The sequence below is a fragment of the Peromyscus leucopus genome, chromosome 6, assembly GCF_004664715.2.
Source record: "Peromyscus leucopus breed LL Stock chromosome 6, UCI_PerLeu_2.1, whole genome shotgun sequence".
Taxonomy (NCBI): domain Eukaryota; kingdom Metazoa; phylum Chordata; class Mammalia; order Rodentia; family Cricetidae; genus Peromyscus; species Peromyscus leucopus.
The window spans coordinates 103,962,946-103,984,011 of NC_051068.1; the positions used below are offsets into that span (position 1 = coordinate 103,962,946).

General features: G+C 47.9%; 1 protein-coding gene across 1 annotated transcript in view; it reads right to left on the minus strand.

The window, feature by feature from the left end:
- Hadh (hydroxyacyl-CoA dehydrogenase) overlaps positions 1 to 19,803 on the minus strand; it is a 42,115-nt gene extending 22,312 nt beyond the window's left edge. The window contains exon 1 of the mRNA XM_028856909.1: positions 19,584 to 19,803. Coding sequence (XP_028712742.1) covers positions 19,584 to 19,715 — 132 coding nt within the window. The 5' untranslated portion in view covers positions 19,716 to 19,803. The remainder of the gene's footprint in view (positions 1 to 19,583) is intronic.
- Between the last annotated feature and the right edge of the window lie 1,263 nt (positions 19,804 to 21,066).

The window sequence follows — 21,066 nt, forward strand, 5'->3', positions numbered from 1 at the left end:
TCGGGAGGCAGAGGCAGGCGGATCTCTGTGAGTTCGAGGCCAGCCTGGTCTACCAAGTGAGTTCCAGGAAAGGCGCAAAGCTACACAAAGAAACCCTGTCTCGAAAAAACCAAAAAAAAAAAAAAAAAAAAAAAAAAGAAAAAAGAAAAAGAATCAGTTTCCTATGCCACATGACTTCTACCGCTATTCTACTCCAAATAGCACATGAACATAAGTACAAGCCAACATTAGACATGTACTTCTTGCCTGGCACGGTCCTAGGTCGCACAACAGACTCTCACATGCCACAGGAGCACGGAAGTCTCCCACAGGACATGAAGGGCACAGAAGGTCCTTCCCTGTAGAACCCGACCACCCACCGTTCCAGAAAGGAGCTGTCATTTTTCTCCTTAGAGCTGGAGAATGGGTACAGTTCCACCCCTCTGTCCCCTCTGTTCCCTGCTTCTGCAGCCCTTAAATCAGAAGTTGGTGAAACTTAAAATTCATATCACCGAGCCACAAAAGACCCTGTCCCCAAGAGCTATTTAATGACAAAACCCAACGGAGAGCTGTAGACGTAACCAACCATCTTATTAAATAAGAAACACAGAACCAATGTAAAAGAGAAAGCTGAGAGGTCAGAGCTCAGAGCTAAAATCTCACCCCTCCTCCTGCGGTGGTCCTAGCTTCCCGAAAGAGAGCTATTTCCTGTGTGTCTGTCTTTTCATAGTATTTTGTTCTGCCTTCTCACTGGTTGTAAACCCAAACACGTGACTGCCTCGTCACTGTCTGTATGTATAGCCCCCCAGGTCTTAAAGGCGTATGTCTCCAATGCTGGCTGTATCCCTGAACACACAGAGATCTATGGGATTAAAGGTGTGTGCCGCCGCCGCCGCCGCCGCCGCCGCCGCCGCCGCCGCCACCACCACACCACCACCTCCACCACGCTCTGTCTATGGCTCTAATAGCTCTGACCCCCGGGCAACTTTATTTACTAACATACAATTAAAATCACATTTCAGTACAATTAGAATACCACCACAGAGAACAAGGTCTCTGACAACCAGTTTCGAGGGCAATTCCAGATGTCCCACCTTCTCCATTGCCCCTGGGGTGGGTGACAGCCCTGAGACACAGGTATAAGGAGCAAAGCTATGTCCCGAGTTCACCAGACTGTCACAAAGCTTGGTTTAGACAAGTGTCAGTGTCAAGTCGACCCGTCTTCACCAGTCTGCCAAAAGCTCCGGTGGGGACCACAGAGCAGGGAATCTGTCTAAAAAATCATCCACTGACTCACCTACACCTAAGTGTAAGTCCACCAAGTCAGCACAGGGGCAGAGCGACACACTTGACCTACCGCAGACATGCTGTGACAGCCAGCACCCATGAGAGGCCCCGGGGACTCAAAGCGCGCCCTAGCGCCACTGCCTTAGGACCCACTGGTGGTGTGGCCAGAAGGGCAGGCTAGCCGGCGATCTGCCCAAGAGGTCACCAGCAGGCAAAGGTGACGAGTCTTAAACCACCATCGCCATGTAAGATTCTTGAAGCCAAGCAACTCAAACCAGAGAGGGAAGACACAGAAGCAAATGAGCAGCGTGTAGAGGTAAGCAGGTTCGAATCCCAAAGCAAGATTTCCAGTGCCGAGTCAAGTTTGAAACGCAGGCTTCAAATCAGAACGACAGCTAGGGCTTCTCCCACACCTGCGCGGTGCAGGTCAGAGCCTGCCCGGCCTGTGGGCTGCTTCGGCACCCAATGCCTGAGAAACACAGAAAGGAAAAGTTGCTGAGACTCAAGGACTGACAGATCAGGGTGACCGGGGCAAGAAGGACGCATTATCTTGATGAAAGACAGACGTACGCAGTGAGCTCAGCTGTCAGCATAAGGCCACACTATTTTCCAAAGCAGAACACCCAGGAACCCAGGCCAGCCTTTCTCCAAGCCAAGGCCAAGAGCCAACAACTTGAATCACGCACAAATCTGAGTCTCCAATTCAGTTAGGTTCAAGGTGAATGGGCAGAGCAAATTTAGAAACAGTACAGAAGGAGCTGACACAGTTAGCCCAGGTCTGTCGCCTTCAGGAAGGCTGCTTGCCAAGCTGAGCGTGGGCTCACATCTGGAGCTTGGCTAGATGTGGAGGACTGCCACCATTCTCTGACAAGGCTGCAGGCTCTCCTGAGACAGGGCCATTTTGGAATGTACCAGGTAGCCGGTGATATCATGCGCACTGCCCAGGAAAATTCTGGATATCGAATCTCTAGCTAGTGCCTCTATGGACGACCTTTACGCGTTTGGTCACATCTTGCTGCTGAGGGAACTGCACATGTCCAATGTGACTGTGATGGGGGAGGGAAGGGCCCTGCAATCTCCTGCCTGACATGTGACATACCCCAGCGGCCCTTCCTCTTTCCCGCTGGCACTTTATACCCTTGGCAGTGGTAAATCGCCACCAGGGTCCAGTGGGCCCTCCTAGAGCATCACCAAAGATGGTCGAGGGCGGGGGGTGTGAGAGTTTGTAGAGATGCTTGACCAGAAAGGAATAAATCCCAAGTGCCTGGTGGCAGGTAATGGAACTGCTCTGTGTTTGGCAGTTGTGAGAAGTCACTTCACAGGCAGGAGTGATGGCCACCAATGGAGGCTCGCGACCTGCACAGCAGGGACAAGTAAGGGGCTGCCTTGGGGACATTTGCTCTTGTCTTGGGTTCTCTGAACTACAATCCCGATGGCATTTGAAACAAGTGGTTCCTTACCCACCTGGTCCCAACCCAGATTTCCCCCTCTTCATCTCCATCGGGAAACTGCTCAGGTCTGTTCAGCTCTTAGAGTTGAGAAGATTTAAATACTTATGGCACAAGACAGTGCCAAGCTGGAGTCAGTAACAAAGAGCAGTGACGGTGAAAGCCTTCCTACATGGGAGTTTCTAATCTCATCTGTGAAAGCAGCACCCAGAGACCAAGCACCCACAATGGCCAGCACCCAGGGACCAAGCACCCACCATGGCCAGCATCCCAGGGACCAAGCACTCATCCTTAAGGAAGTGGGGTCTCCCTTGAGGTGAGACCTCAGGTGATATTTCTAGAAAAACATCTTCCGGTTACTATAACCACCTCTGGCTGACGTCACCGAGCCCTTTTTGGTGGGTTTCAGACTGAGGAACCGTGCTAGTCTGACATCTTTAAGCAGCGCAGAGGAAACCTATGGGTACTTGGATGTGCAAACAATTGGCCAAACACATCTTCTCATCCACAGGGCAACTAAATCTCAGGCAACGTTCCAAGAGAGTGAAATGCATGGTACAGGATCATGTCAGAGTGACTCTGTGTAAGTCACTGGCTTATTTCCCACCTATCCTGAAGATATGGGAGGCCCTGATTGATACCAAGACCAACACCATCTAGACGCTCGGGTTCCATACAGTCACTTCCAACAGATGTGCCCTAGACACACAGGCCAGCAACTACTGGAGGGCAACATCTTGACCTGTGCAAAGCTCAAAGCCAGGCCCACAAACAACACACGGCCCGGTACACTTCACATGCTTCACACGACACCATGGGATGACGAGAGCAGTGGTCCTTACTTCTTCCACTCCAGTCCACATGGGCCTCATAGTCCTCTCACTGGGCGGGTCAGTCTACATGGATTACCAGAGCTGGATGCTGGAGCAGGCGGGCTGGCTCCTGCCCCAGTGAAATCCAGAAAAGCTGCACGATTCTCACGGCAGACTAGCCTGACCCACTTAGGCAACTGTAAGTATGGTTAGGCAGCCAAGGCCTCCTGAATTACTGGTGTATTTGTCTTTTTTTTTTTTTTTTTTTTTTTTAATAAGCCAATGGAAGTGATGTTCTACACCTAGTCTCAACCAACAGAAAAACACAAACCCTTTAAAACAGAGGAAAAAATGTAACAGAACTGGAAGGGACGTGTACTGAGAACCTGCTGAGTGCCAGGATCAAGGCTGCATTTTCCCGAGGCCATTTCTGACTAAGCCAGCGAGTCTGGTGAAGCAAACAGCATCCGTTTCGCAAAGGATGTCATCACTACAAAAGAGGCTGAGCCAGTTGACCACTCAGGTAAGCCATGACGCCAGGACTAAGTTCTGAGCCTGTTTGCCTCCAGGACTTGTCTTCCTGTAATCTAGTCTGAGGCACACATGGCATTTTGACTATCTGGTGAAATAATCAGCTTTCAAAATACAATTATAATAAAATAGCATGTATAGACTATAAACTAAATTTATATTCTCTTTCAACCCAAGAGGGAAAATTGTAACTATTGCAGGCTTGGTAACAATATCACTAAGAAGTCTTACCAATGTCCCCACTGATGTTCTGATACACGGTAACAGTCCCTATGAAATTAACCTTAGTGTTTCATTTGATACAGGAAGAAACTGAAACTTCCAGAGTGTTGTATAACAGTTTCCTCTCAGATTAAAACATTCTATCCTGCAGGAGGTAAACATCTTAAGCAGGAAGGTAAACAAGTCTAAAGAGCTTCAGGAAGTCCCTGAAACTGACCAGATTCTCTCGACCCCTCCCTGCCAGAGTAAGCAGTAAAAGCCAGGAGTCCCTCCTCAGTTGCAGCAAAGTCAAGCTGCTAATGAGACTCCCTGACAAGCTGAGCTGCAAAAGAAGACCCTGAGACCAGACCAGCTGCCTGGAAGAAGCAGAAACCAGCTGAGCGATTTGGAACAGGCTCAGGCCACAGTTGGCACCTGGAAAGGACACTCTCCAGCCTGTTGAACTGCCTGCTGGCTGTGACGTGTGCTCCAGGTTCCCAGCTTTGTAAGCTGCCACCCATGCTGGGGTAGGCTTTGGTGATGCAGCTGTCTTTGAGTCCTTTCTGCTCCTGTAGGTAACCCCTCTCCCATATCCCTGTAAGTAATTCCAATAAAACGCATGGGTTCACCAAGCTGGACTCTGGTGTTATCTGTACTTTAGTCTGTCATGGCGTCCCTATCTGGGTGAGTAGACATGTGTGTTGCACCTCCCCAGGAAAAATTCTGTCACACAACACAGAAATTAATTGGAATAACAGGTCTACAATCATATGGCTCCAATCAAACATCATTCTGGTAATCGTCAAAATACTTGTCAGGGCTAGGGAGATGGCTCTGTTGGCGACGTGCTCACCATGCAAGCGTGAGGAGCTGAGTTCGGATCCCCAGCACCCTGGGGAGGTGGAGGCAGGAGTGGACGCACTGGCTAGCTAGTCTAGCCTGCTTGGTGAGCTCCAGGTTCTATGAGAGAAACCATGTGGCAGAGCGTAAATAAGGAATATGGTTTAATTTAAGTGTAAGAGCTAGCTAGTAATAAGCCTGAGCTATCGGCCGAGCATTTATAAGTAATATTAAGCCTCTGAGTGGTTATTTGTTCATCTCCTATTCCCTCTGTGTCTGACTGGCGATTCCTGACTCTGCCCTTCTCCTTCCCATCATCCTTAGTTTGGTCGCCCTAACTATACTTCCTGCCTGACTACTGGCCAGTCAGTGTTTTATTAAACAATTCAAGTGACAAATCTTCACAGTGTACAAGAGGATTATTCCACAGTGTTCAGCTCCATGATGGTTTACAGCCAAGGAGAGAATATGAAGTCTGAAGTGTTGTGTTTTCTTGGCAGCCAAGCAACTGCAGTGGAGTTTACAAACAACCTGCAGAGTAGGGATGGAGAACTTTCCAAAGTTTGGATAAAACACAGAGGCTACCAGAAATGCCCTCCATCAGTGACCAAAAACCACAGAGGCTACCAGAAATGCCCTCCATCAGTGACCAAAAACCACAGAGGCTACCAGAAATGCCCTCCATCAGTGGTCAAGGGTCACAGACATAATACTCGGCTTCTAGGGTGAGTGACTCTGGACCCTGCCCCGATTGCGTCTGCACTCCTGTCATGGCCTGCAACTACCACTGAGGACGCCATGCAGGGCACCATTCCTCACTGACTACTGCCTGCTGTTGACTCGACTTTGTACCTAGTTCCAAGCCTTAGGTCAGCACAGTGAACAAACAAATCTGTTATCAAACGCCATGCCCATCTCACAGAGCATCCCGTCTGGTGTGATCCCAACGGCCGCTGTGGGGAAGTGTGCTGTCCCAATTCCAGCAGTAAGTACACAGAAAGCTGACATGTGACTTGAAACCAGAACAACTCACTCACATGACCTTAACCCAGGAAGGCATGGTATGATAGAGTCTGGGGCAACGGTCTGAAATGCACTGAGCTGGGCAACGGCCAAACTCTGGTGCCCGTGAGCCAACTGGAAGCTGAAAGTTATTTCTTAACCTCCCCCACCCATCTCCTCCTCTGCAGAACTGGGGCGACAGAGGTGTTGGGAGGCATATACAGGTGAATGTAAGTCCTTACAACATGGTGGTATATCCCAAACCAATACTGCCTGTTTGTTGTAGACTCCCCCTTCCTCCTTCTGTCAGGGCCAAAGGCGCTGGACCAGGCACAGCCCACTGAGGTACACCACATCTGACCGTGAAGCCGCACAGCTTCCAACTGACTGGCTGCTCACACACAGATTCCTTTTGGAGACTTGCAGCCATTTGAACAAGCACACAGCTAAACCTCTTAACCTACAAATACCCAAAGAACCAACAGAGGAGTTGACATGCCATAAATGCAGAAAACGTATGTATCTGTTTTATCGTTTACTACCAACAAACTGATTTGCTATAAGAAATGTGTATCTGTTTCCTCTGAATGGAAACATTCCTTCCTGGAAAGAGAGAAGCTGGAGCCCCTGAAACTAACAAAAACTTACAAGACTCAGAGGCTCAAAACCCCTGTTAGACTCGCAGGGCCTTTCTCTCTGAAGTTATACCAGCAGTAAATAACTGGCTGGGAGAGGAGATGTTTTCATGAAGCAGCCGCCATCTGCACAGGGACGGTGACGCAGCGTTCATCACCCACACTAGGATGCAGCTTTCAGGTGATGCAGCTGTTTAAAGTCACCCATGCTCTGATGAGAAGCCCAATGCTTGCTCCTGGGAAAAAAACCATTAAACTCACTGGTTGGCCAAGCTGAACTTGGGTGGGATCAGTTCTTTGACCTGCCACTGCTTTCCATCTGGGGTAAACGGAGAGACTCGTTAGGAATGCCATCCTCTAGGCATGAGACTCCCATTGCGTTCACGCACAAGACTGGACGCGTCAACAGCAAGCCGTGGACCGGGGAGGGGCTGATGGGGCCCTACCCATCTGTGCTACTGGCTACTGATGGACCGTGGAAGACCAGGAGTCATTATGGTCAGCGTGTATTCACTGGCGAGACCACCAGGCTCCACTGCGTAATTCCATGTCCATGGGCACTCAGATGGTCCTGGTTTAACTCAGCGGGTCACAAAAGCAGGTGAAAAGACATGAACATGGGAGAGGGACCTGGAGGGGGAGTGGGGGCACTGGAAATGGGTGGAAGGAGAACAGAGAGAGTAGGGAAGATGAGAGCAACCGAGTGCATTTTATATATGTATGAAACTGCCAAAGAACCAACTTCATTAAACAATGAAGAAACAGACTCCCTAGGGAAAGAATGACCCAGGAAGTTAAAAGTCATCCAGACTTACACTCATACGCCCTGCCCACACGTGGTTCCATTTGCCATAGAGAGAAATGGAAATAAAGATGAAGTATCAAATCATAACTTCAGGAGGTTACCCAAGTGCACCCCGCACTTCTGAGCCCGCCCCCAGGCGGTTCCCACGGTGAGAGTGTCACATCATCTGATGGTGTGAGTTCACTCTTACAGTTCTCAGGGATTTCTTGGGCTCTTGCCTGTTCACTGTGTACAAGTAATACACAACATCTGTGTGGATTTCTGTTATCAGTAAGGCTTCTGGCAACCAGCAGGCTATGAGTTAAGCTTTGCAAGACTCAAATACACCAGGAGCTGGGGGTGTAATTCAGTGGTAATGGATGTACTTAGTATGCGTGTGGCCCTGGGGTGAATCTTCAGGACCAAAAATGTGTGTGTTATGATTATTTTGTTTAAAGTGATGAGACCAGGGTCTTGCAAGATGGCTCTGTGGTTAAGAGTGCTTGTTCTTGCAAAGGACCTGATTTGGTTCCCAGCTGCCTCTACCATTACTGCCACACGAATTACAGATCATTTATCAAGGACTATTGTAGTCTAAATACAGTTTACCCACCAAACTTTGTGTTCAACTCTGGTCCAAGTGGGGTGGTATAGGAAGGGGAAGACTAGAGGATTATGGGAATGGATGCACTAGACAAAAGTCTTCTGCAGGAGGGGGTCCATTGCCATAGAAGAGGCAGCTATGACGTGAGTGTGGCTCTCTCTTGCTTCTCTCTTGCAAGACTCCACCTTCCCTCCCACTCTCTACTATGGGTTGAAGCAGCACAAAACCTTCCCCAGATCTGGCTGCCTGACCTGGGACATTCCAACAGAGAGAATCACGAGTTAAGCAAACCAGTTTTCTTCACAAATAGCGGCAGGCATTATTACAACAACAGAAAACGTATTGAGACCGCGGCCTCCCGGTAGCTGATCCGTGCTCATTCTTTACTGTCACATTTCATGTGGAGGTGGGGCAGGGTAGGCCTTACACAATGGCTGCACGGTCAGTATACAAGGAAAAGTCTACTGGTAAAAGAGAAGCTAAAACACCCTAGAGGAGCCCCACAAAATGTGGCCCCTGGTGCAGGTTCACAGGCGCTCATACCTGAAGATGGCCTACTCCAGCTCACTACGGTACTAAAAGGCACATCCACGGGTGGAGATTTGAGATGCTAATGAGACATGCAATGCATAAAACCCCACGTAGAACTACATATAATGGAGCATGCATGAGAAAGACCGCACAGTGGAAGTGGCCCAAAGAGTCCATGCTCTGCACATGACCCCAGAAGCCCAGGCTGTGTGACACAAAGGTCCCCACAGGGCAGCCACTGGAGTGGCTAAGCTTTTTATTTGCTCTGGAAAGACTGCTTCCTTGGAAGTAAGTATGTTCATATTAACATGTTTTCTTACTTTGCTTGTCCTAGGACACAAGAACTTTCCAGAAGTGCCATTGACTCCAACACCTACCAATATCAATGTCTGTATAGATGAAATGGACAACTACAGTGTCCACTCCGAAGCTGCAAATGTCTCGTGTGTCTCCCTTTGGCCCTGTGAATTGACAATTAAACAAAGGTTTCCTTCAAGGACCTGCTTCCAGCATTCTCCTGGCTCTACATCCCTTCCTTCTGAAATGTCAGTTATTCCTATAATTCCAACCACACCTGGAACCAACATCTTCTGTCCTAAGCTGTCACCGTCTCAATCCTCAGACCAGCTCTCTTTGACATTATTGGTATCACTGTGCTGCGGAGCAGAGTTTTCTGACAGTACTTCTCCCTTGACCCCATCTTTAATTTGCCCCCCTTTAAAAGTGTATGTGCATACAGTGTACTGCATTTTGAAGTGTGTGTGTGTGTGTGTGTGTGTGTGTGTGTGTGTGTGTGTGTGCATACATGGAAAGGCCCCAGGCTGTCATAGGTGTATTCCTTGACTGCTCTCCACTTTTCATACTGAATCTGGTCTCTTGCTGAACCCGGAGCTCACCGTTTGGGCTGATCTGGCTAACCAGCTTGCTGGCGGGACGGCCAGAACTAACTACACCTGGATTTTGTGTGAGTTCTAGGGATCCAAACTTCGGTCACGACACTCACGCAGCAAGTACCTTACCCACTGAGCCCCCTCTCCAGTCCGGTCATCTTTAACTTCTGTCCAACAGTTTCGTGCATCACTAAGACGCCGGTTCAAACGCTAGCCTCTCCACGAAGTCTCTCTCCAATATCTTTTGTTTTAAAATCTGACAGCAAGGTGTTTACTGCTCATCTTACACTACTTTACACCAAAACAAGCTATTTCAGATGGGTTTTTAACCTGTCTGCTTTCATATTTAAAATCTCTTAGTGACAGAAATCGACACCATCTTTTACTTGAGGCAAACTGTTCAAGCTCAAATACTGCAGAGCAGAGTAACCTGAGCCCACACTTTCCCAGTCACTGCCCCCTCCCCCCTTTTCACAAATCCACACCCATGTTCTCACTGCCAGACATGCTCTTTCCCATCGCTACTGCTGGAAGGGACTCCAGCTCATCCTTCATAGCCCAACACCGAGGCTGTCCCTCCTTTAATGGAGCCTCTCCCGATGCCTAGAGCAAGAAGTCACTTCATTGTGCCTCTTCTGATGTACAGAAGCAACAGATCATCTATGGGACCCACAGTGGGAGAAAAATTCCAACTGTGAAAGATGAGTGATAAATTAAAATTTGAGGAGTTGGTCAACAATACTTTTCAATTATGAACTCAAGATAATGTTGTGGGGATTATTTAGGGTTATTGCATTGTCTACTTCAAGTTCTGAAGTTATTGTCACTACAAATGCAACCCCAAGGAAGAAAGGGCACACCCCCATCCACAGGACAACTGGAATTTCCAGTAATTGTAAATTGCATCTATGTAGAGCTATAAGTATCATCTGTCTTCACACACACACACATACTCTAATGTCCCTTTTCTTTATCATTAGAAGGTACAGTCTATATGTCATATTATACTTTAAGTGTCTAAAAGTTCTTTCTAGAGAGTCTTCTTTAAGAAATGTACACCATGCTCCCAGTGTTGCCGACGTTCTTTCTCAATGCCTCTGTCTCTTAACCCTTGCATTTAAAATCCATATTTAAATGTCTTCATAAACTAAAACCCTGTCCCAAAGAATGAAAATAAAAATGTCCTTGGGCTCAGGATGCAGCCAGCAGTAGAGCCCACGCTCAGCATGTTGGAAGACCTTGGATTCAACCTCAGAACGTGGTCTCAATCTCCATCAAAAAGAAAAGCAAAACAATTATTTCTATTTATGTGTTTGTCTGCATGTGCACCACATGCACTCAGGTGCCTGCAGAGGCCAGAAGATGGTGTGGGAGCTAGGTTATAGATGGTAATGAACCACTAGATGTGGGTGCTGGTAACCAAACCTCAGTCGTATGCAAAAGCACCAAGTTCTCTTAGCCCCCGCAAAGAAAAATTTAAAAAGAACTGTAACGTAACACTAAGCTATCGAAACTCCCTTGTGTCGGCGCATCCTGGACAGCGTGGGCAGGCAGTCAGTCGCTTTCTTAGGATCAGGCATTCCTGACTATATTTCTTCCTCAGCAGACACTGGGTTCCTCCAGAGCAACAGCCATACCTTAACCTGCCACCCAGCCTGGGCCCACGCAGCACAGAGACACTTCCTAAAAACCACAGCAACACAGGAACGACACATCTGCTCTTCAAAAGCCTCCATTTGTAAATTATTGTAGAAATGAGCGTTTAAGAGACCACAACTGCTTTTTGTTATTAGAAAGCCTTTACCTCAAACCTTACGACACTTTCAAGTGCTTTAGAGTTGTGAGAAATCACATCATTAGCTTGAGAAGGAGGAGGAGAAGACGAAGAAGACGGAGAAGACGGAGGAGGAGAGGAGGAGGAGGAGGAGGAGGAGAAGAAGAAGAAGACGATGAAGAAGAAGAAGAAGAAGAAGAAGAAGAAGAAGAAGAAGAAGAAGAAGAAGAAGAAGAAGAAGAAGATGATGAAGACGATGAAGACGAAACGAGAAACGAGTTAGGAGCCGAAGCTTCTTTGGTGGGCAGAGGGTGTGGCTGGAACGTCGGCCGAAAGGTGAACAGTGTGAACAGTGCGGCAAGCAGCGTGTGCTGCCTAAAGAGAACCCATGTTTTCTGCCCGCTGACCGCCACGCCTGCGATCCCCAGGTGGACTGTGTTCCGTTCACTCTAGTGCCGCCGGTCAGCTTGTGTTTATCAAAGGGACCCTGCCGTTTGTGCCTGTCTGTCTGGGACACAGACCCAGCGATTCCTGCCATCACCCAGAGGACTGAGCCTCCCAGTTTCTTCACCACCATAAGGTCAGAGGCCAGCAAAGCTTCGACTGTCGGGGTATTAGTCACAGCTCGCCCGACACGGTGGCCGACGACCACAGCAGTGCCTTTCAAAGGTTTTGAGCCACGTGCCCTTCTCCATGGAAAAGCATACAACAGCCCAGTAAACAAGACAAAGGTCAGGAAGAGGGGAGTCCGATCGGAGACTCGAGGGCCTGCTGAAGTCCGTCCAGAGCACGCGGTAAAAATCCCTAACCGTCTCACCCGTTGGAACAGCTATGCTGAGCGCACGGCTGACTCCGAGTTCTAAACCTGTGTGTCTAATTAAGAGTGTCCACAGAGGATAGGACGCTAGAGGGGTCCGTGAGGGAAGAGAGGGAAAGAGGCCTTAAGGAAAGGAAGACGTGTGATATAAAGGAGAGGTGGGGGAAATACCGGGGGTTGGTAGTTTAGGTGAGGGTGGGGGCAGGGAGAAGAGAGAAAGGAGAGTTGACCAAAAAACTAAAGAGGTATGAAAAAGCCTTATGGAAACACACTATTTTGTAAACTACTTTAAAAAAATTTTTAAAGAAGAATTTTGAACAGAGGTAACCTGCATGGGTGGACAATACTTCTCCCAAAAGACATGGGTTATTAAATGAAACTCAGTGCCAGGTGTGGATACTGCCTTACGAGCTATGGCCAGAGAGGCCACAGAGGCCCCCAAACCACACAGGCTACTGTCACTGCTGCTGGCTGCTGAGCACACAGCATACTCTGGTTGTAAGACATGGAGAGGTCAAGCTGAAAGTGACCTGAAATCTTCCTACCTGTTGGCTAGTTTTCACAGGACCAGAAGGTGCTGTGCAGGCTTCCAGGGGAGGAACGTCATCGGTGGACTTCCTCAGTGGTAGACCTGCATGCTACAATACAGCCCCACCTGACAAGGTGTGGCGCCCGGTCCAACTGTGGAATGAGTATCATGGGGACAAACAACTGCTTTATGATCTGATTTGAGACCTGCTCTGCACGAGGGAACTCGTGCCTGGTTCTGTAGACTTGGTCAAAAGCCTATGGCAGGGCACAGGCCCTAGGGGAGGGTCTACTATTGCTCTGCTAAATGGACATGTTGTCAGCGTCCTTCTAAATGTGGTGTTCATGCACACAGACTAGTGCTGCTCTCAACCTCCCCTCTCAGTTAATATAGACTGATAACTGGTGCTAAGTGTAAGTACTGTTAAGATTCAACCCTAAATAGGACATTTATATTAACCCATACACACATACACTCACACACACACATACTTAGGGAACATGGTGGGGGTGGGGGAAGAATGTGAGAGCCGGAGGAAAGGGAGGAATGGAGTTTTCTGGACATGGCTCGGCCACTGCATTCATGAGCTTACATCAGCTATGATTACCTGCACAGATCAAGCCAGAAAATATTACAGCACAGTTGGTTGATGAACTCATCAGGCTCCGTACCCCTGGCCGAGGAGCTATTGGCAACTGATGGCTACTGGGGGAGTGAGGAGCATTTTTCTTCAGGAGTGTGGTTGATGGGAGGTTGCCCAAGCTTGGTGGGATGGTCTCACACCCATGTGCACACGAGCAGCACTGAATGTATTTAGAGGCTATTCAAAGAGAAGAGGCTGTGAAAGGAGGCCATGGAACTGGGGTAGAGAGGACCAAAACATATTGTGTACATGTATGACATTATCAAATAGTAAATGAAAATTAAAAATAATAGCTATGCATTCAACAAAACTGTAGGCAAGGAAATGGAGAAGAATTCTTATGTATTGTTGATGGAATGTAAAATAATACTATAGAAATCCCTCAAGAACTGAAACAGTATTACTGTATAATCAGCAATTTCATTTTGGGGTATATGCTTTGGGATTAAAAACAAATAAAACTACCAGATCTTCCTTGGGAGGTAGCTTCAGGCTTCTCCTGATAGTTCAAGAATAATTACATTAATGAGGGGTGGTATTTAGGAAAAAAATTTCAGGTAGCAGGCAAGATGGTCAGCAGGTAGTGGAGCTTGTTGCCAGACCTGATAATCTGAGTCCAAATCTCCAGGACCCATATGGTGAAAAGAGAGAGCTGACTCCTGCTACAGGTTTTTTGCTGACCTCAGTATGCATTCCCTGGCAAGTGCACATGTACATATGTACATGCACATGTGTGTGTGCGTACACACACACACACACACACACACACACACACAAACAAGCAAACAAACGTAAGAAAGCTACTTAAAAAAAAAGAATTGTAAAGAATTGTAGTGTCTTGGACAAGCAGAGCAAGAGCACCCAGGCTTCCTGGGTCATATCATGGCACCTAGGACTCCTGCCTATCTGCAAAGGGAGGAGCTGGGGGTGCAGAGTGAATCACGGGAGAAGGGAGGCCATTTTTGGTTCGGGTTTCTCCCCCCATTATTTATTCAGTGTTGTAATAAACAAGGCTTTTCTTGGTTCTTTAAGCGTCTGTTGTTTAAGCCATTGAGAACGCTTGTCTTATATTACAGTAGCCTATACATTCACTGCAAGACACTGAGGGCAAACAGTCTAGAAAGCACACACACACACACACACACACACACACACACGCACACACACACACACACACACTTGAAGACTATGTCCTCAGCTCCATGACTTTCCTGGGCCTGGTAGAAGGCAGGCTCAGCCAAAGAGGAAATATTTTTAGACAAGGGTGCTTTAGAGCTGTAAAAATAGGCCCAGTGAATAGCACACTTGTCAAAGCCCCCAGTACTCTGGCCAAAGGACCAAGCAACCGTGCCCGGCAGAAGCACACCGGGTTTATGCATGTTTGCAAATGCATCATAAAGTTTGAATCAGGTTCCCTGGAGCATAAATAACTTACATGGTAAATCCAAGAGAGTAGCATCAGCTGGTGCAATCCCTGGTCTCTCCGCACCCTCAGCACATCGCTAGCGAATGCCTTGGGACCCTCCACCAGGAGGACTGTACTTCATCAACATCACAGTCTATCCCCAAACTCCCAGTGTCATGAAATCATCCTCACATCTGACTTCCTCCCAATCCTAGCACAAATATTCAAAGGCAGGCACTGTCCTCGGACTGCCACAGGTTCACTGTGGTGTGTGTGTGTGTGTGTGTGTAGGGGCCTCAGTGACTGTGCTTTCACACTTAGACCGCCACTCACCAGCCACCATGTGTCTTTAGCAGCAGTATCAGCTCCGTGAGGTTCTAGTAGAGCGGGACTGAGGTGAGCATGTGTGCCTTAGGCACATCAGCGGGGGAGACTGAAAGGGAGGGGAGAAAATGGAAAACCCAAGCAAGGGACAAGTGACAGGTAAAGTAGGATGTCATCATCACAAAGAAAAATCTGACCGTCCAACTTTCACACCCTCTAGGAATGGCGGTACTTCCAACTCCACTCCAGGTCAGAAGATGAATAAGCCATAGGGCTGTGCTTCAACGTCTACCAGAGAACCACCCAATAAAGAGCTCAGGGAGCCCAGGAAAGCAGGGAGAAGTTTATGACAAACAAATGGCATGCCCTTGAGTAGAAAAAGCTGCTGGTGTGCTGAGCATGATGGTGCGTTTCTTCAATCCCAGCATTTGGCGGGAGAGGGAAGTGGATTTCTGTCAGTTCAAGGCCAGTCTGGTCTATATGGTCCGTTCTCGGCCAGCTAGAGCTACATAGGGGAACCAGGAAGGAAGGAAGGACAGAACAGCTGGGAATAAAAATATGGCCTCCACAAGGAACATTTGAAAGGAGAGCTCACAGTCCAGGAACTATGCCAGTCTCCTATGATGCTAACATGTCTAAGTTTCTCCATTTATTTTTTTTTTCAAGAAAACTTGTAACTCACTGTAATAACAGAAGTTAATAAGGCTAACAAGTACACAGAGCTCTAATTACCATTCCATTAAACACCAGAAAATTCAGAGGTGAGGACAGTGAGGGGAGGTGGGAACGAATTCAGTGGCTAGGGAAAAGCTTTCCAGTCTGTCAGAGCATCTATCCACTTACTGAGCATTGTGCAAGGACAGAAGAATCCAGCAAACGTTCATCTGTAGCTTAGAATGTTCCCCTTGCAACCAGTTCAATAGTTTAAAGAATTCTAAATAACTATACATTGCTGGTGTGTGTGTGTGTGTGTGTGTGTGTGTGTGTGTGTGTGTGTACTATAGTGTACATGAAAAGATCAGAGGATAATTTCTGGAAGTTGGTTCTCTCCTACCGTGAGGTAACGTCACTCCTGCTGCCTCTGGCACGCTGCACACTCCAGGCTAGCTGGTCCTCGGGCTTCCAGGTAACCCCGTCTTCACCTCCCATCTCACATGGAAGAGTGCTGAGATCACAGTCACACAGCTTCATCACTGAGCTACCAGCCAGCTCATCTTGGACTTTTTGAAAAGGACACACATACTCAAGCATACACACACACACACACACACACACACACACACACACACGCGCGCGCGCGCGCGCGCGAGCGCGCACAAAAACCACACCAGTATGAGGGCTTTGGTAAGATGAATTCCTAATCTTCACAAGCTCAAACTCCACCCCCTGCCCCCTGCCAAAGTGTAAGATACCAAACACATTGAGCCAGGAAGTCTCTCAAACTCCATTCCCGGGCAGCCCAGTCATTTAATGATCGGTTAGCGCTCCGGACTTAGGAAGGCCTCCTCCATCAACCTGAGAAACGCAGAGCCTTCGGCTTCCTCCTTCCTTCTTTACAAAGCAGGAAGCAATTTGTCTCCACTCAAAGTTCACTTAATGCCACGGGCCTCTTTGCCAGCCTGAGCAGCTGGCTAAGGATAAATCGACAGTCAGAACCAAGTGAGAAGTACCTAACAGGCAAACACGTAAAACAAGTCAATGTACTTAAACATTAACCTGCAGTCTAAGAGGGTCATTTTTTCTTAATTTAAAATAAACACAAAAATGACAGGCAATGTAGACACTCTTAGAAAGTACACATGCACTAATGGCCTATGCTCTGGCCAAATGTGACTCAGCTGCACCTCACTTGTCTAAAATTACTTAACCGTTTGATAAATGCATTGGGTGCATACAAAACCTATTCACACCTTTTTTTTTTCCATATCATTCAGCACAAACTGGAACACATCAATTCGTTAAAACTGCCACATGACTTAGACCACTTCCTACAGAATTTGAGAGAAATGGGGGCTAAATGTGATGGACGATGATAACCCAGATGCTAATTTGTGTTTGCACTTTTATGGCCTCGTCCAGGCGGAATAATGAAATAAAAGGCACTGTCCTGCTCAGCAGTCCCCGAGCAAACCGCAGTATCAGCTGGTCTCTGCGTCAGGGATAAGCAAGATGGCCCAGGAAGCAAGGATCAGTGCTCTCCACGTCAAGGATGAGGCTCACAAGTGGACGCCAGGCTAAAAGGACAGCAGGACAGGATGACTGTAACAACGGCAATAATCACAGACAGTCTGACTTCTCTCGGGGCTCTATGGCCACGTGGGTGCTAATTCACTTATTCCTTTCCCCTATTCCTACAAAGCCAGTACTTGGCCTACTCTGGAGAAACAGAAGTGCAGAGAAAAAGCAACTTCTTCGTGTTAGCACCACCATGCAGACCATCCAACTCCCTGTGTTCAACACATCAATTAGTAATTAACCACTGGTGCTGGAGGCAAAAAAAGATTTACTACCCTGCACCAGAAAACTGTCCACTGTGGATTTTTTTTTTTTTCAAATAGAAAGGGATGGCACTACCTAGAACAGCTGGCTACAAGGTCAAGTGTGAGAAATGGACCAGCTAACCACTGGCAACACAGTGGAGACACTACACAGGAAAGCAGTCTCCCCGCAGGACCAGGGCTGTCACCTAAAGTGACCTGGAGGAACTGCTGTTCCTTATGAATGCCCACTGTGTAGACTTTGGGTCTTTGTTACTTTTTTATTCAAAAAATTTCCATGTGGTCCCGCTACTCCCAGTCCAGCTACTCCAGTATTTAATCCACAAGTCTACGATCCCTATTCTTGTCAATCACTTTCCTTCCTCTCCTTAAAGTTCTAGCACCTTACCCACTGAAGTTTAAGTGCTTCCTGTGTGGGTCCTCAGGAAGTACGACACACTTTTTTTGGTCAATGATGGACACAGCATCCACACAACACAGCAACCTGCATTTGTACACAAGCTGTATGATGCTTTCTAATTAGTATATAATCCACAACCATTTCTGGATCCTTTCCTATATTGTTACTGGAGGCATAAAACCCTATTATCACATTACTAAGATGTTGCGTAAACATTTCTTTTTTAAAATACATTTTTAAAGATGTATTTATTCTTATTTTATGTGCATTGGTGTTTTGCTTGCATGTATGTCTGTATGAAGGTGTTAGATTCCCTGGAACTGAGGTTACAGACACTTGTGAGCTGCCACGTGAATGCTGGGAATTGAACCCAGGTCCTCTGGAAGAGCAGCCAGTGCTCTTAACCGCTGAGCTATCTCTCCAATCCTGCTTAAACATTTCTTAAGGGATAGACAGGGTTTCTCTGTGTAGCTTTGCACCTTTCCTGGAACTCACTTGGTAGCCCAGGCTGGCCTCGAACTCACAGAGGTCCACCTGGCTCTGCCTCCCGAGTGCTGGGATTAAAGGCGTGGGCCACCACCGCCCGGCCGGGATACATTGTTTTATTGGACCTGAACAGCCAATCTCCTCCTCACGGCCTTGAGAAGCTTTGGAGGTTCACAGGGATATAGGTGCAGACCAGCTAGCTATACTTTCTCCAGTTTAGCTATGTATTTTTTTTTTTTAACACACAAAAGGATTTTAGAAGAAAATGGAATCAAGTTAACTGGCTACCATGTTTAAAGCAAGCATGAAGTATGCATTTGGTTGGGAAAAGACACCGACCTGAGGATACTCTCCCTAATGAAATATGATAAGCATACTGCTCTCCACTGCCACAAAAGAGTTGCAAAGGCCTAAAATGATAAGAATGTAACAGCGAGGACATCATAGTTCTTCAATGTACACAGAAAGGAACTATTAACAGAAAAGAGTACTACATGGATTCTAGTATCCAGACTGCACAGTCGATCCTGAACTGTGCCTCAGCTGGCAAAGTCCTACAGAAGCTGATTAGAGATTAGAGACTTCTCAGGGCCCTCAGCGTTTATCTCCGTCTCCCACTCTCATGGGGTTGAGAGCTGGGCATGCACACAGATTTCTGCACCCAGGGCACTAGGTCAAAGGTCAAAGTTGCTTGGTACAGCCTTGGGCGGAGTCCCAGCAACTCCACAAACTCCCACTAGGTGACTTTCCAAAATGTTTCAAAAGTGAAGGCCGACGAAGGAAATATGGGGGAAGAGGCAGGGCACTTGGGAAGAAAACTGCCTAGGTAACAACCGGATAATTGTTTTAAAAAAATCAAACTGATAAGGAAAATTAAAAGACATGGCAGCCCAGGTCTTGGTAAGCAGATTCCTATCTGCCCTCGGGAGTGAGCAAACACACTTCAGCAACTCTGCACATAGAACTTTGCACAGCCTACTCCAGCGTGCACGCGTGCACCAGCGCTCTCCACCCAGCCTTCCACGGCCGGGGGCAGCTGGTTCAGAAGCATGCACATAAGGATTGGGCCAAAAGCTCTGGATCTGGGACCGTGGAGCATGCTGCTCCCTTCTCGGCCGGTTTCGAGCTACTTCCACGACACCCTGGCCGCGCGACCCCCTCACCTGCGCGATGCCCGCGCCCATCAGCCCGCCGCCGATGACCGTCACATGCTTGATCAGGATCTTCTTGGCGGCGGCAGACGCGGAGGCAGAGGAGGACATGGAGCGCACGAATTGCCTGGTCACGAACGCCATGGCGCAGCGGAGCAGCCGAAAACGAGCAGAGGGGACAGCGCGAGAGGCCCCAGAGCTTCGTGGGCGGGGCCGGTGACGTCGGAGGCGGGGCCTGGTGCACGCCCCACCCACCAGTTTGACAGGCTGCAGCTCCTCGCTGGAGGGCGGAGCCAGGAACCCTGGCAAGGATGGATTCTTGCAGGCACAGGCGGAGCAAGAGGCCAATTGTGGATGCCGGCGCAACCTTGTGGGCTGGAGGAATTGTGATCCTGAGCATTGTTTAGGGTGAGAAAGGTAACACCGGAGAGAACACAGGAAAGGAACGCCTGGGACTCGGCCAACCTTCGCCTGCCAATCACTGCGTTAGTGATACGGAATTGCTGTTGACTTGACTGCTACATGTTCATCCGGGCCTGACACTCACCTTCCAGAGAAAAGCCACCCGCCGCCCACTGGAAGAAATGATAGTTAATCCTGACTTCTTAATGTTCATCCGGGCCCCGACACTCCCCATCCAGAGAAAAGCCGCCCGCCCCCCACTGGAAGAAAATGATAGTTAATCCTGTGTGAACTGAAGCTCCCTGGAAAAACCTCCTCTGTGTCTTACATTCTGCAGAATAGAACTGACTTCCTCTCTGTGGAGAGATGGAATGTTGGGGATGGAGTCAAAGTTCGCTCCAGCTGTTTCTAGTTACCGACCTCTGTATCTAAGTTAACATCTTTTAAGTTAGGTAAAACTTGAGGAATGTGTTGCTCAGCAGGCCACTCACTCCCACCAGTCCAGCACTAAGAATTTTTTTTTTTTTAAAGCATAAACACCCAGAAAGAGTCTGTTGCTCTGCCACAACCTGTCTGCCCCGCGTCTTCACCAATGTTCTTTGTAAACATATGGACTTAGGACCTTATTCGTTTTGTAGCTATAAAAGTTTATGTAACCTTTTTTGCGGTGAAGCTTATCCTTCAGAACTGCTTCCATGCATGTTCCCTGCCGAGGGCTCTTACACACAGCTGCAAAGAATCTCTCCAGCACACCCTTTGGAGCAAGGGCTGTGCATTGGCCCTTTGAATCTTATTTAATTCTTCAAAATAAGCAAAGCCCATTGAGTGCTACATTCCAGCTAAGACAAAAAAATTATGAGACTTGAAACAGAGAAGTGCAAGGTTATCCTCAGAAACTTAAAAGCTTGAAAAATGAGTAAATTTACGAAGGAAGGAAGAAATGGGAAGCGGCAGTGTGAGAAAGGATGCAAAACGGAAGGGGGCGCTCTGTGGCTAGACGTATTGGGAGGAAGCCTGAGGTGGGGTTCATCGTTTCGTTTTCATCTAGAAGTCATAGCCAGTGAAAGGCTAATTATAATCCAAGTTTGGTGCT